This window comes from Dermacentor albipictus, chromosome 1 (assembly GCF_038994185.2).
Source record: "Dermacentor albipictus isolate Rhodes 1998 colony chromosome 1, USDA_Dalb.pri_finalv2, whole genome shotgun sequence".
Lineage (NCBI taxonomy): Eukaryota > Metazoa > Arthropoda > Arachnida > Ixodida > Ixodidae > Dermacentor > Dermacentor albipictus.
This window is the reverse complement of record NC_091821.1, coordinates 358,878,232-358,891,834: the sequence shown is the minus strand read 5'-3', so window position 1 is coordinate 358,891,834 and position 13,603 is coordinate 358,878,232. Positions and strand designations below refer to the sequence as shown.

Below are 13,603 nucleotides of genomic sequence, written 5' to 3'. Positions count from 1 at the left end.
TTTTCAACTTGGGCTGTGGTGTGCTGCACGTCATACCTGTGTCATACACATATACATTCAACAACTACTGAAACAAACAACTAGTGCCTCTGTTGAGGAAAATCTTTCTTGAAAGAACTAACAGGAGGTCACCGGTTTCAACTGTCATCGAAAGTACATGTGTGACATGGGTACATCAGCTGCCTTCACCCGTACGAATGTCTCTCTACAGTACTTTTCGATGATCAGTCTTGAGAAGAGAACTTGGTTCGCAGTGGTGTCAACGCCGCTGTGTAGTCCTTGCAGCTGGGGCCCCTCAAGAATGACGACGCATGGCTCAGCTGCAGGGCAGCATCCGGATGAGCCGAGCCTGGCAGCAGTGTGCACTCTCGCTCTAGAATTGTGGCCATGCCTTCCAAAAGCTCATGAAATCCAAGCGAGAGTGCAGCGCGCCGCAGTCGGTTCAATTCCTTATAGAAGTTTGCCGTCTTTTCTGGCAGCTTCCTTGCATGCCGCAGAATCTTCTGGATGTCTGCCTGCAGGTCAGACTGGCGGATCCACACGACCGAGTTATGTGAGTAGCTGTGCTTGTCGTTTGACTTAACAGGAAGTGCTTCACTCCCCAGAGGAGCCAGTGCCTGCGGTCCCAAATGGTCCAACTTGCCAAGCCACGGCACTGCATCGAGCCCTGGCTCAAAGGTGGACAGCATAAGATTTGACTTTTTCTTGCTGTCGGCCCAGGAGTAGAGCATGCCGTACCAGTCCTGTCCTATCTGGCATAGGGCCACCATGCCTTCAACCTTGAGGCTCCCGTGCAACAAGACACAGAAAGATGGTTGTTTGCCTTCGTCACCGTCTTCTTCTTCTTCGCCTGTACGTCCTCCTTCCTTGGGTTCAGTGGGTCTTGCCTCTTCAGGGCCTGGTGCAGGGAGCACCAAGTGACGGGACAGAGTTGGTGGATTAGCCACTTGTTGCAGCCCAAGGAAGCCGCAAACCTGAACAGTGACAATAAGATTTAACATGTTACAAAAATAGCACTGTTCTACACGCATGCCATGTAGATTCACATGTGGATTGCCAGTTATGCCAAAAGTGAGATTTATCTCTAGAATGTATAAGGATTGCAGGTGGCAGTCACTCTGCTACAAGGTGACTGGACAGTTAGATGACCAAATGCCTTTTACTGCAGAAGCTGCAGTTTATGGCAGTCTCCCATAGGCTGCACTGTTGTTTTTGGCATGTACACGAAAGCAACATTTTTTGTTACAATGACATTCGTTCAAATCCCTCTGCAGCTTTAGCATTCTGCCTAGAGATGCTCCTTGTAAGAAGCAAAATCAGGTTAAAGGCCTTGCTATCACTTATATCACCAATGCAGGTGAATGACATTATCCAGGCATACATGGTAAACTCATTGCCAGGTTAAACCATCATACAGAATGAATTCTATAAAGCCATGTAGTCTAATTTGCAGCATGGGCTTTGTTCATATGAGCTAGTCTCCATCAGGCTGTCTCACTATATGATGTTGCCTCACTCCTATGTTGTCTCGCTGCATCATTCTGTCACACTACTATGAGGCTATGGGCAAGCACCACCGGCCAGGAGGTGCTATGGCAGTTTGAGTGTAAAAACTAAAATATGCTGACACCGTCCACCTAGTAGAGGCCGTGAAAATGACATGGCATTGTGAATGATAACAAATGTGTACCTGTATCGTCTGCTTTAGCTAATGCGTCCAGATAAGCTCTGCCCATGGTCACACACATTTTGAGGAGCACATGTGCTCCTATATTCTAGCACAACAGGGTCCAACCAAGTCAGAAGCTGGTCACACATGCCTCAAGATGAGATGTGAAATCGCAGTATGTACTAGGTAAATTGTTTCCTCCGCTTGCCATGCTGCGTGTTACGGTGCTGCTGTTGGCATGCGAAGTTTCACTGCTGGTTGCCCATAGCCTTGTAGGAGCCAGTCAGTGAGACAACATGATGCAGTTCACAGCATATGCTTAGAATACTATTCCTGAAGTTGCACCAATGTGTCTACATCCTCAGCACACAATTACCTGGATGGTCGTTGATGGCTGGGCCCAGCCAAAGTCCTGTGGTCTCTTTTGGGGTTCTGGCGGTGGACAGAGGCTAACACTGGACCAGAGCTGGCCACAACGCAGCACGCCATGAAAAGGTGCGTACTGTGCCTGCGCCAAATTCAGAAAAGCTTGCTGCACACTACGGATTGACAGGCCTCCTTCGGGCAGGAACAGACGGCCGCCCATTCGCTGAGCTAGGCGCCCCAGAGGACCAAGAGCTGGGGGTGGCGCGCCAGTTGCAGGGTGCAGGCAGACAGCGTGTAGCCGTCCTGGACCACCATCCTCTGATCCCCGCCAGCCACTAAGGGCACCATCGGTGACAAGAATTACCTGTGTAAAACAAAATCAGGTCACATAACTGTGCTGTGCAATTACAGTCAAACTTTGTTATAATGAAGTCATGTCCAATACAAAAAAATACCTTCGTTATATAAGCAGCATACAAGACTTCGCAAGAAAAATTAATTTTAGAACATAGATATGACTGACTATCAGATACATTATGTTCATTATATTGCAAGTCAACTCTATTTGGCTTAACACTGTGGCCTAATGTTGCAATTTTCTCTATCCCAAGCTGGTCTGCCTATGGCGTAAAAAGACATCTATCAAAGTATGATACAAGCTGCTTGACATGATGGTGATGATGATATTGTCACGTGGCGGTGACGTTAAGAACACAGTAGCAATACTGTGATAGACAAAACTAACCTTTATTGGGCGAACCTGTGCCCACAAAACAGGCTACACTTATAGCACAACGATAGCGGCGAACACGGTCGGCGATCGTCGAAAATCTGATCAGTGGGTCAAGCGCGTCGGCTTTTATAGAGCAGTCATCGAATGTTCCAGACTAATCGTTCAGACCCGCGTGCCTTCCACAAAGTTCTACACCATTCGCGTCAGGTGATGAAATCAGATAACATAACGTTCGGCGACAACAGACAGCGGATAGAAGCATCGATAACGTTCCAGAAACTTCGGATACATACAGGCGCGTCCCACGCTGTGCGATTACATTTGTTAGGCTGCGAAACGTGGTTGCCCGATAAAGGTAAGTATATGTGTCAATATAAGGTTTTATGGCGCAAGGGCAAAGTATGGCCAGAAAGTGCCAGGCTAGTGTTAATGAGTTGGTAATGTAGTAATGAACTGCAAGAGGTAGATGAGGTGTAGCTGCAAAAGGGCCTTAAAACAGTCGCTGTAAAGTGCGTAAAATCAATATGTATAATAAAATTATGGTAATGACTGATGATGTATACTAGTATCAACACGAAAGCTGCATTCTGTAAGGATAATCAGTAGAATAATAGAATAAATAATGATGATGATGGTGATGATGATAACAATAATAATAATAGAATAAATAAACTTAAGGATAACCACTAGTGATGACCATAAAAGTTTCATTACAAAGGGATAATGCTGTAAACGTGTGAGTGAGAGTAGCACTCGTACCTCACCAGTGAGCCCTTGAACGCAAGGACTGGGAGGCACATGCTTTACAACATGCTATCGCAGCAGCAGCCTCTAGTGAGAAGATGTGCTACAAATCCTTGGGGCTTGTGGGAAGGCAGGGTATGGTCGTCTGGGTCACCAATTTATCGGAGGTTGCGCGAAGAGGTAGCCACCGTAGCCGCAGTTCATTTAGGCCGGCCAGCTATGGTGCAGCGGGATCTCGGGAGCGTCCGAAACCGCAGCCGCTCAGGTCGAGCGCACTAGTGTGTTCTATTCTCCTGCTACCTGCACGTTACACCGCTATAGGGCCCCCCCTCCTGGTGTGAAGTGCGGCTGAAATAAAGTCCAATGGTAAAGTCCAGGTAAAGTGTGCAGATGGTGTCGTCGTTGGTAGTGTAGGGTTCCCACAATCAGAGAGATGTACCAGGCAGCACTAGTAGCACAGTTTGTGAGCAAGGCACAGCTACAGTGATACGTAGTGCGAAATTGCGACCTGCTGCAGGTTCTCGTAGATGCCCAGGCCTGTAGAAGTCAGAGCTCCAAAAGTAGACCGTCTGGCAGCTTGAGACTTGTGTGGAGATAGCGCAAGTGTTGGTCCCTCATGTTGTTGATAGAGAAGTGATTCTTGAGCTGAAGAAACCAGATGGCAGAGCTGGCTCTTGTAAAACTTTGGTAGGCCATGCATCCACAAAAGACATGAGCACAGAATATCGGAAGGCTCGCCTGCTGCTGCTAGTGGTGAAATCTCGAATGCCGATAGCATCAGGATTGCAGCGGTCGCTGAATGCATCATGAAGGTTGTACATGTGGCACGGCCATGCCTGCAAGAGTGAAATTTGCGCCTAGTGGAGCCGGTGGGAGAGCCTCTGTATCGGTGATAAGTGAAGTGCCTCCAAACAAAAAGCAGACAGCTTGCGGGAACGTCCAAGGAAGGAGAGTGGTGAGCCGTAGAATAGCTGAAAGCACATACATTTGGCCCAGTGAATTCTTTGGAAAGAGTCGTCATGCAGCTGCCTTTTGAGCTGGGGAGGAGGCTCACGAACCCAGTAGCGGTCTGATGCTAGGACCGGTCCATGCTGACGATCAGCACGTATGGATGAAGGTGATGTGGGATAAAACGCGGAATGACGCGATGGTTCAAATGGCGAGAGCAGTTGTGACTGAGCGCTCGAGGTGACATAGTGACCAAGGACGGCCGCCTGCAAGTCATCGTAGAAGTCAGGGCAAGGAGGTGGCAACTGGAGCCTGTAATGTAGCTGGGGCCTGGAACCTTGTTGAGAAGGAAGTGGCTATCCAGCTGGATGAATCAGATGTCTGTCATGTCAATTTAAGAGTTCCCAGACACCCTAGAACTGAGGGACATCTGCCAAACTGCGTGAGGCCACGTCCCTCGCCTTGATAGAGTTGGTGCACCGACACTGGGCTTGGTCGTCCGGGTCACCAATTTGTGGGAGGCGGCGTAAAGAGCTGGCCACCATAGCCACGGTTTATATAGGCTGGCTAGCCATAGTGCAGCTGGTTCTCGGGAGCGACCGACACCGCAGCCGCTCAGACCAAGCATGCTAACGTGTTCTATTCTCATGCTACCTGCATGCAAGCCTATCTTCGCCTGCTTTGGAGGTGATAGTCACGCCACTACAGGCTGATAGCTTGCAATGTACCAACATCTCACAAAACCCATAAATCTAACTTAATATGAAAAGGCAGTTCAATGCTGAGAAACTGCTAGGTGGAGGGGATGTGTCGTCTGCATACAGTGGCAAAGTACTTTTTTCTTTGGTCTTCTACTTCCCGACACTCTATCAAGATGTGAAGGGCAGTTGGCGTATCACCACATTTATCGCAGACAGGAGGCTGATCACCGATCAACAGGTAGAGGTGAGTGCTATATGTGTGGCCTATCCCAAGACGGCAAATAATAACCTCAGTTTGTCTTAATTTTGTAAGCAGTGGCCAGTTTCCTACATTTGGCTTAATAATGTGAAGTTTGTTGAGTGTGTCAGTGTCCCACGTACGTTTCCAATGGTCCCTTGGTTTCTTGCATAGGAAAGGCTTTAAATCTACAACAGGGACAGCTAAGGAACCATTCCTTGGTTTGGGAGTTGCTGATGTAGCTATACAGTCTGCAAGCATGTTACCCTCGATGCCTCTTTGGTCAGGTACCCAGCAAGTTATGATAGGTTGATGAGATGCATACAAAGCACATAGAATTGAATATAGTTCAGTAAAGACGGGATTTTTATTCTTTTGTAGAGACATTAAGGTTTTGATGACGCTTAATGAATCTGTAAATATGATACGCTTTTGTAGTTTTAGTTCTTTGAGGCAGCTTACAGCCGACAATAGTGTGTAGGCTTCCTCCATAAAAATGCTTGTTTCTGGATGCAAACAGGCAGATTCCGAAAAGGATGGGCCGACTGCAGCACAAGAAATGCCAGCATGCGACTTTGATGCATCAGTGCAGAATTCTTGACATAAGTACTTTGAATGAAGTTCTAAGAAGTGCGTTTTTATGAGTATTTCTGGTGCATTCTTTGTAACTTCTGTAAAACACATGTCACAGTCTATCAGCTGCCACAGCCATGGTGGTACTGGCTTGGCTGGAGCCATTAGAGGATTTTCAAGAAGTGGGACAGCCATTTCTTCGCTGAGGTTCCTCATACGTAGTGAAAAGGGTCCTCTCACTGTTGGACAATTTTTGAAAAGTGTGGCGCAAGTCGTATTGTTTACGGTTTTGTTACAAGGGTGTCCACAGAGTGAGCTTTCAGGAAATACATGAAACTGGAGTAAGACCTTTGAGATGGAGCGGGAGTGAAAATTTTCATTAGATTCTACATAGAGGCTTTGTACTGGGCTAGTTCTGAAGTCTCCTGTGGCCAGGCAGATGCCTAAGTGACGAACAGGATCAAGCCTTGCTAGGGCACTCAGTGTAGCAGACTGATACACCGTAGCCCCATAGTCTAAATGCAATTGAATAAGGTTTTTGCAGAGATTCATTAAGCATTTTCTGTCACTGCCCCAATTTATGTGCGAGTATTTTCAGTATGTTCATAGTTTTCAGGCACTTGGCATTGAGGTATTTGATGTGGGGGATGAAGCTTACTTTCGGATCGAGTGTGATACCTAAGAATGTTTGTTCTTTGTTCATAGGAATGTTCACAGGTATAGAGGGAACAGGCACCATACCTCTCTCTCTTGAAAAAGAAGCACACAGAAGTTTTTCTATGGATTCACCATGAACCCTACTATTGGGATATTTTCAGCAGCCCAAGCTGTATTTGTCTCTCGCAGACTGCCAAATTGCATGATTTAAAACCAACCTGTGCGTCATCTACATAGACAGCAGAAAATGGCTTAAGGCAGCAAGTAACGAAGTGTGTTCATCTTCACACCCAAGTTTCCTGTGTAAATGGACGTGAGAGTGTGTTGCCTATTTTGATGCAGAATGTAGGTTTTGAGAGGTAACTCTCAATAACATTCAGCTTGTTCCCTGCTCATATGTGACAGGTCTCGAAAGATTCCATATCACCATGTGGTGTCATAGGCCTTTTCCATGTCAACAACTATCAATAAAAACAAAACTGTCTATGGACAAAGGCATCACAAATAATAGCCTCAACATGCACGAGGTGGTCAGTTGTTGACCGGCCTTCTCTAAATCCATGTTGGTATGGACTAAGCATTTCGTTCGATTCAAGGTTGTGCTGAAGACAGCGACATCACTTTTTAGAAAAACTTGCAGCAGTAACTTGTTAGCGCTATCGGGCGATAGCCTGATACTGAGCCAGTATCTTTGCCCTGTTTCAACACAAAGATGACAATAGCTTCTTTCCATGAGGATGGAAGATGTCAAGCTGCCCAGAGAGTATTAAAGAGTGTGAGTAGTGCGATTTGTGTGTCTCGGTGAAGGTGTTTAATCATCTCGTACATAACTCTGTCGGGACCTGGAGCAGAGTTCTGACATGTGTTTAGAGAAGCTTTCAGCTTGGCAATGCAGAAAGGCCAGTCAAAAGGTTTATTTGTGCTACATTTACGGTTGAGTGGCTTTCGTTCCTCCGTTTCTTTGTATTTCAGAAAACTCTCGAAATAGTGGGTAGAGCTAGAAACGCACTTGAAGTGCTCACCAAGCACATTGGCTTGGTCGTTCAGACTTTTTCCTTGGTCATTCACCAAAGGCAGCGGATGGATTCGCTGGCCCTTAAGCCTTCTGAACCCGTTCTATATTTTCACCTCCTGTGTGTACGAATTTATGCCGGAGATAAACCTCGCCCAGCTTGCCCTCCTCCCTTGCCTTCGTGTACACCTTCCCTGTGATTTTATGTGTTTGAATTGGATGAGATTCTCTGCATTTGGGTAATGATGAAGTGTGCCCCATGCTTTATTTTGTTTCCTTCACGCCTTCCTGCACTCATCATTCCATGAAGGGACTCGCCTTTTGCATGAGTTACCGGTAGCTTCTGGAGTGCGTTTTTCTGAGGCATCTATTATAAAAGAGGTAAAATAAGCTACCACGTCATCTATACTAAATTCCCTGATAAAATATCATGATAAATAGCTTGATTCTTTAAAATGGTTCCAATTGGCCGAGGCTAGTTTTCTCTGAAGGGCATCTGGAGGGCATTGTTGTTGCTGTTTTAGGTCAGTGTAATTGGTGTAATGAGGAAGTGGAAAGGGGAATTTTCCCTTTATTAATTACTTTATGAAGTTCGACTTCGCCCTGCCATTAACCTGACTTCGCCTGATTAGCTCAGATGGTAGAGCGGCTGCACCGGAAAGGCGGTGGTCCCGGGTTCGAGGACAAATTTTTCTTCAACTCTGAAGCTTTCCTTTCGAGGAACTCGTATGGGTTTCCTTTGTAGCAATTGCTATGAATGGGTGGATGTCTGATTTTCCCTTTATTCACTAATAATAATACATAAGTGTTCTGTGTGTGAAGGAAAAAAATAGTATAATGGTCAGGGATCCTTGTCTAGACCCCTGACCTTTTTTCTTTGCTTTTTGCAGTGGTCAAGTGACCCGCACTGCTCCTTCAGCACGAGAGGCGCCGATGTTGTGTCCATTGCCTCCTGGGAGGTGCTGGTTGCCCCCCTTTGGAGGCTGGCTGTTCATGTTACTGACCTCACCTGGCGAGGCAGACGTTCTGGCCTGACTGCCCGAAGGTCGTCGAGCTCTGTTGCAAAGTGGACGTGGTAGTTTTACCTACTACTGCCTCAGGGGCAGGTGCCACAGCCAATAGCCCAATCCGTGTGGGCCGGGCAGATGGCATAAAGTGATTTGGTGCAGCCCCCTCATGCGCCACATCAGCATATGCGTCCTTTAAACCAATGAGGAACCGTCTATGTACTTTGGTGTACAAGATGTTCTGTGTGACTTTAAGGATTATAATTTGTTTTTCCTTTTTACAGGTTGGACATGATCTAGAATATGTCGGGTGCCCACCATCACAGTTGATGCAATGAGGGTCACTGAGGGTCACTGGTACAGTTCTCTGCTCCATGGTCACTGGCATCGCACTTAGCACATGTGAGCCGACCTCAGCACGACTGGGAGCCTGAATCTTTGGCACTCGAAACAATGACGCGGATTTGGCACACATGACCTCACACGGAGCGTCACATATCTTGTCTTTATGGATTCTGGTAGGCAGCTTCTGTCAAATGTCAGTATTAGGTGCTTAGTCGGTACTTCCTTGTCATCATGTCTTATCTTAATCCTTTTTACTTTAGTCACATTCTGCTCCTTCCAGCCCTCGAGAAGCTCCGGCTCAGTGAGTTTCAACAGATCCTGTTCTGAAACTACCCCATGGACTGTGTTTATTGATCAATGAGCAGCAATAGTAATTGCACTGTCTCCAAAGGTCACAAGGTTTGGAAGCTTGCTGTGCTGCACTTTATCACACACCTCAAGTAACAAGCCACCGCTAGCCATTTTGCTCGCTTTATAGCCTAGTCCAATCGTTTCGGTGGACAGATTTTTTCAGCTTTCTCACTATTCATCACATGATACTTTGGGACGTTTTCCTTGCTTTGGTCAAAAAACTTGAAGGTTTGCTTCATTGCATGCCCTTTTCAGGGCACGATTGGGAAGTGGAGGAAATTGTGTTGCCATAGAGTGATGTCTGTTCAGCAAAATGTGAACCACCCCCCCTGGAGCCCAACGAGGGAACACAACAAGATTGTCTGGCATGTGCCAGTTCTACATCCCTGCTATAATCAAATACAGCATAACCAAGACTGGTTAGCCACACATGATTACATGCTTGCCGCCCAGAAATTTGGAAGTGAGAAGTGAAGACCGGAAAGATTGAAAGTGAGAGGAAAAGACGAAGATTGGGGAGAGAGAGACAGGAAAAGGCAACCACTGATTTCACCCAGGTGGGTCAGTCCGGGGGTGCCACCGACGTGAAGCCGAGGCCAAAGAGGTGTGTTGCCTCCACCAAGGGGCCATAAAGGCCCAAGCACTCAGCATTGGCTCAACACCCAGGATCTTCTTTTCCCCGGACATGGCTAAGCCGCACACGGTCAGGCGCGGGTGAGTCCAACCTTTGTGTGCTCAGGTACGTCGCGTCACAACACACCAAACGCCTGCCGACGCAGACGCCTCTGTGGGGACTACATGACATAAGACAACTTAGTCTGTACATAGTGTTTCATACTTGGCTCTCTTTAAACAATGTTTGTTTTCAGGCTTTATGTCAGTTCATCCAACCATTAACCTCTACTAACCTCAAAAGTATGAACAGCTTATAACTCACTGGAGTCGTTAGCAGATGGAATGTAACAAAAACAAATTCTTGAAGCCCCATACACAAACAACCAACTCCACCCCCCACGCTGGCCGGAGTTGGCATAGAGTCCAACCCACTGCCCTTCTGCCTACCACATAATTATATACACAAGTTCAAGGTGCAGTGGTCATGTGCAACCATATGTACTAGATGCAAAAGGAAACGTTGCATGAACCATATTCTTCACACGAGGTGTCCCACAAAGACGTGCCAAAAGAGAGTGAGGCATCATGACACCAACCTGTGCTGGCATTGCAGACCCCCATTCATCGAGGAGCACTTGTCGGGCTCCCTGCAAACCAAGGTTGAGGTCTGTGCGATCGTGGCACTCCATCTGCACCAAGGCTGCCTTGATGCTCTCGGTGTCGCGTGTGAATGGCACCACCAGTTCCCAAAGTGATGAGAACACCACCTGCATCATGATAGACATAGCCTTATTTTCTTTCACTCAGTAAAGATAGAAGTGAATATGCAGACACCATTAAGGCCGCCCCACATTCAGCGCTTTTACCAGGGTTTTCTGGCGTTGCTTCTCTCAGAGGCGTCACATGAACGGTGCCAGAGGGAGCGTCCAGCCCCACGAGCCTAATGTACACGAGGGGTATGCGAACCAGCACTGATTGACCTGCACTCATCGAGCCGCTTTGGCGGCGAGATCTGCTGAGCGTGTCACCCTCATGAAGTGCCGTTGCCGGGCGACGCCAGGTGACGAAACGCCAGAAAACGCTGAATGTGGGGTGGCCTTTACAGTAGGCTGGTCATTACCAAGCCAAATGATTACTATACTGGCCACTTCCTTACAATTTGGACCACTTTGTAATTATTTCAACTGACATTAGGCCTCTATCTCTGAAAAACAAGTCCATCAGCCCAGTAATGCAGCATGACAATGGAGAGCCCGCACACATGTGATATCAACGGTGCATCAGGGCCTTAGATATGTAATGGGAAGCTTTAGGTGCCAGAAGCAGCTAAACTGAACCTCTTTTAATAAAACAACAGTGTGCACTGTGGTGTATCTGTACCTACACCAGAACCTCGCACATTGTGGCTGCTTCAAAGGGATACATATTCAAATGTAATGGCACTACCAGGTTTGTTGGTACATACTTGGCACACAGTAACATTCTGCAAGCAGACTGAAAACAGATGTCCTGTAAATGCTACTGCTACAAAGTGGTAGTAAGTGAACCATACAAATGCTGAAATTGGGCTAACATTGCACTGCTTGTAACAATGACTCGAATTGATTGAACAATGATTCCTCTGTTGTCTATGTGTACTTAATGCATTAAATTTTTCGTGATTACAGATAATGCAGTCAGTGACTGCACTCAAACATTCAGAACAAGTCAAGTATTGTTGCAATTTGTTGCATAAAGAAGAAAGAAAATGTCACTGCAGCCACAGAATGCGTTCTAATGCAAGAGCGCACCAGCATGCACAGCAAAGAGCTCTCGCACAAGAACAAAGAGTGTACTGGCAAGTAAAAAAACTGAGAAGTGAGGTACCAGCCACATATTTAGGCTGCTTGGTGGATAATGCGTCAGGCAAAAAAATAAAGCAATCCTGTTGTCCCATGAATTTTGATGAACGGACCTGCACAGAAAAAGATAGGGGGACACTTAAACTGCATCTTTAAGAGTATGACGCTATAGATTAATTGTTCCCTTCAGTGGTTTTTATTCACACACAGTCACTATTGTTTTCTCGCATTCATTCGTTTATAACGAATGGATTAATGAACGAGCTCCGGCAATGCGTCCGTACGCCGTCCGCCAAAGGAGTCTACTAAGGCGTCCGCGATTCGCGTGGCCAACGCCGTAGTAAACGCCGCGGTTGTCTCTACTCTGTACGGAGTGACTGAATTACGTGACTGTGACGTGGGTTCTTCGACACGCCGTGGACACCGCCGCGTCTTTCGCTGAACGGGAGCCTTAACGCTATCGTGTTGAAAATTAAACCAGGGGACAGCACTTTAACATGTTTACCAAGCTCTGTCGTCCATACTTGGTCCTAATCCGCTTCTTATCCAGTGCCAGTTTTGCACTATATAACCATAAAGTATAACCATATAACCATAATGTAACTAAGCTTTTCGTAAACTCAATATTAGGATCTTTATAGTCATGCCACGTCCGGTGCAAGTGTTAAATATCAGCTGCACTCGCAACTTGAAGTACCCAGTGCATACATGCCGTGCGACGTAAAATGCCACGAAAGCACGCGTTCAGATTTCTTGGCTGCCTCGCTACCGCTAGCAACAAGTTAGCTAGCCTTACGTGACGTGAGGCTCAGTTGTATAAAATTCAGAGAAAAATTGTAACGGCTCGATTTGATTTCTTCTTCCTCAATCGTTTGCCACAGCACGTGTTGAGAGTCTACAATAAAAATGCAGCGGTAAAAACGCACCGCCAATGCAGACGGTTTGCACTGTCCCATTGATAGTTAAAAAGCCCGGCACAGTGCTACACGGTGACCAAAGCGGCAACTACGGCGGCGCTTTGACGCACCATTCAGTTAAACAATTTAAAAGCCCGAAATATTCACGTCGCATGTGGAAGCGACATGCGTACACGTACCAATGCACAAAATTCCAGTTTACAATGCTGTGCCATATGATCGAGGAAAGCATTGATGCCATGCACGGCCAGTTGGCGCAGCTGGAGCGATTCCGAGCTGTCGGGTGTCGTCACAGGTCGACACATGGACAGCGACACATCTAGCAGGATGACCGTCGGCATGTTGAACTGCAGAAAGTTTCTCGGATGTCACAAGCGCCGAACTAGCCGAGCCGATCGTTTACATCTTGAATGTCGCCGCAAAGCGAGCTCCCAGACATCTCTACTCTCACGACTTGTAGTACTAGAAAATCCGAAGAAAAGTAGACAGCTACTGCGTATTCCAACAGAACCCGCTTGTGCAGTACATATTGGAAATTGTACCAACGGTGCCAGTATCACTGTCTACAAAATGTCACAAGAAAGACAACGGAAAAGAACAGCATATCAAGCGTTTAGCACAGTTATGGCATTGATGTTATGGTGGCAAGAACACAGTTTACAAAGCAGCCGGCATATTTCGTGATCATGATGATGATAATGGTGAAACAGGTGATCGTGGCATAAGGCGCTTCGTGTGAAGTTCAAGTTGCCGTAGTTTAAATCTGATGGAGTAACTCAATAAATTTTAAATACGCACGAATAAACATACCAAAATGTGTTTGCTACCCAATTTTGTGGAAGTAGATCCGTGCATGAAGCAACGCATGCCAGCAAGCGCGCACGAA

At 46.7% G+C, this 13,603-nt stretch overlaps 1 protein-coding gene across 2 annotated transcripts; it reads right to left on the bottom strand.

Annotated features, from left to right (window-relative positions):
* Positions 1-87: 87 nt before the first annotated feature.
* LOC139054602 (integrator complex subunit 14-like) lies at positions 88-13,558 on the bottom strand. 2 transcript variants are annotated; one of them, XM_070531841.1, is made up of 4 exons: positions 13,545-13,558; positions 10,556-10,747; positions 2,046-2,399; positions 88-974 (listed from the first exon to the last, which is right to left on the bottom strand). In XM_070531841.1, exons 2-4 carry the CDS (start codon positions 10,742-10,744, stop codon positions 225-227), a joined length of 1,293 nt encoding a protein of 430 aa, XP_070387942.1. In that variant the 5' UTR covers positions 10,745-10,747; positions 13,545-13,558; the 3' UTR covers positions 88-224. The 2 variants fall into 2 exon arrangements, with proteins under 2 accessions (XP_070387942.1, XP_070387941.1); XM_070531840.1 differs by lacking the exon at positions 13,545-13,558 and adding an exon at positions 12,897-13,360 and having other exon boundaries at positions 10,556-10,726.
* Positions 13,559-13,603: the final 45 nt, after the last annotated feature.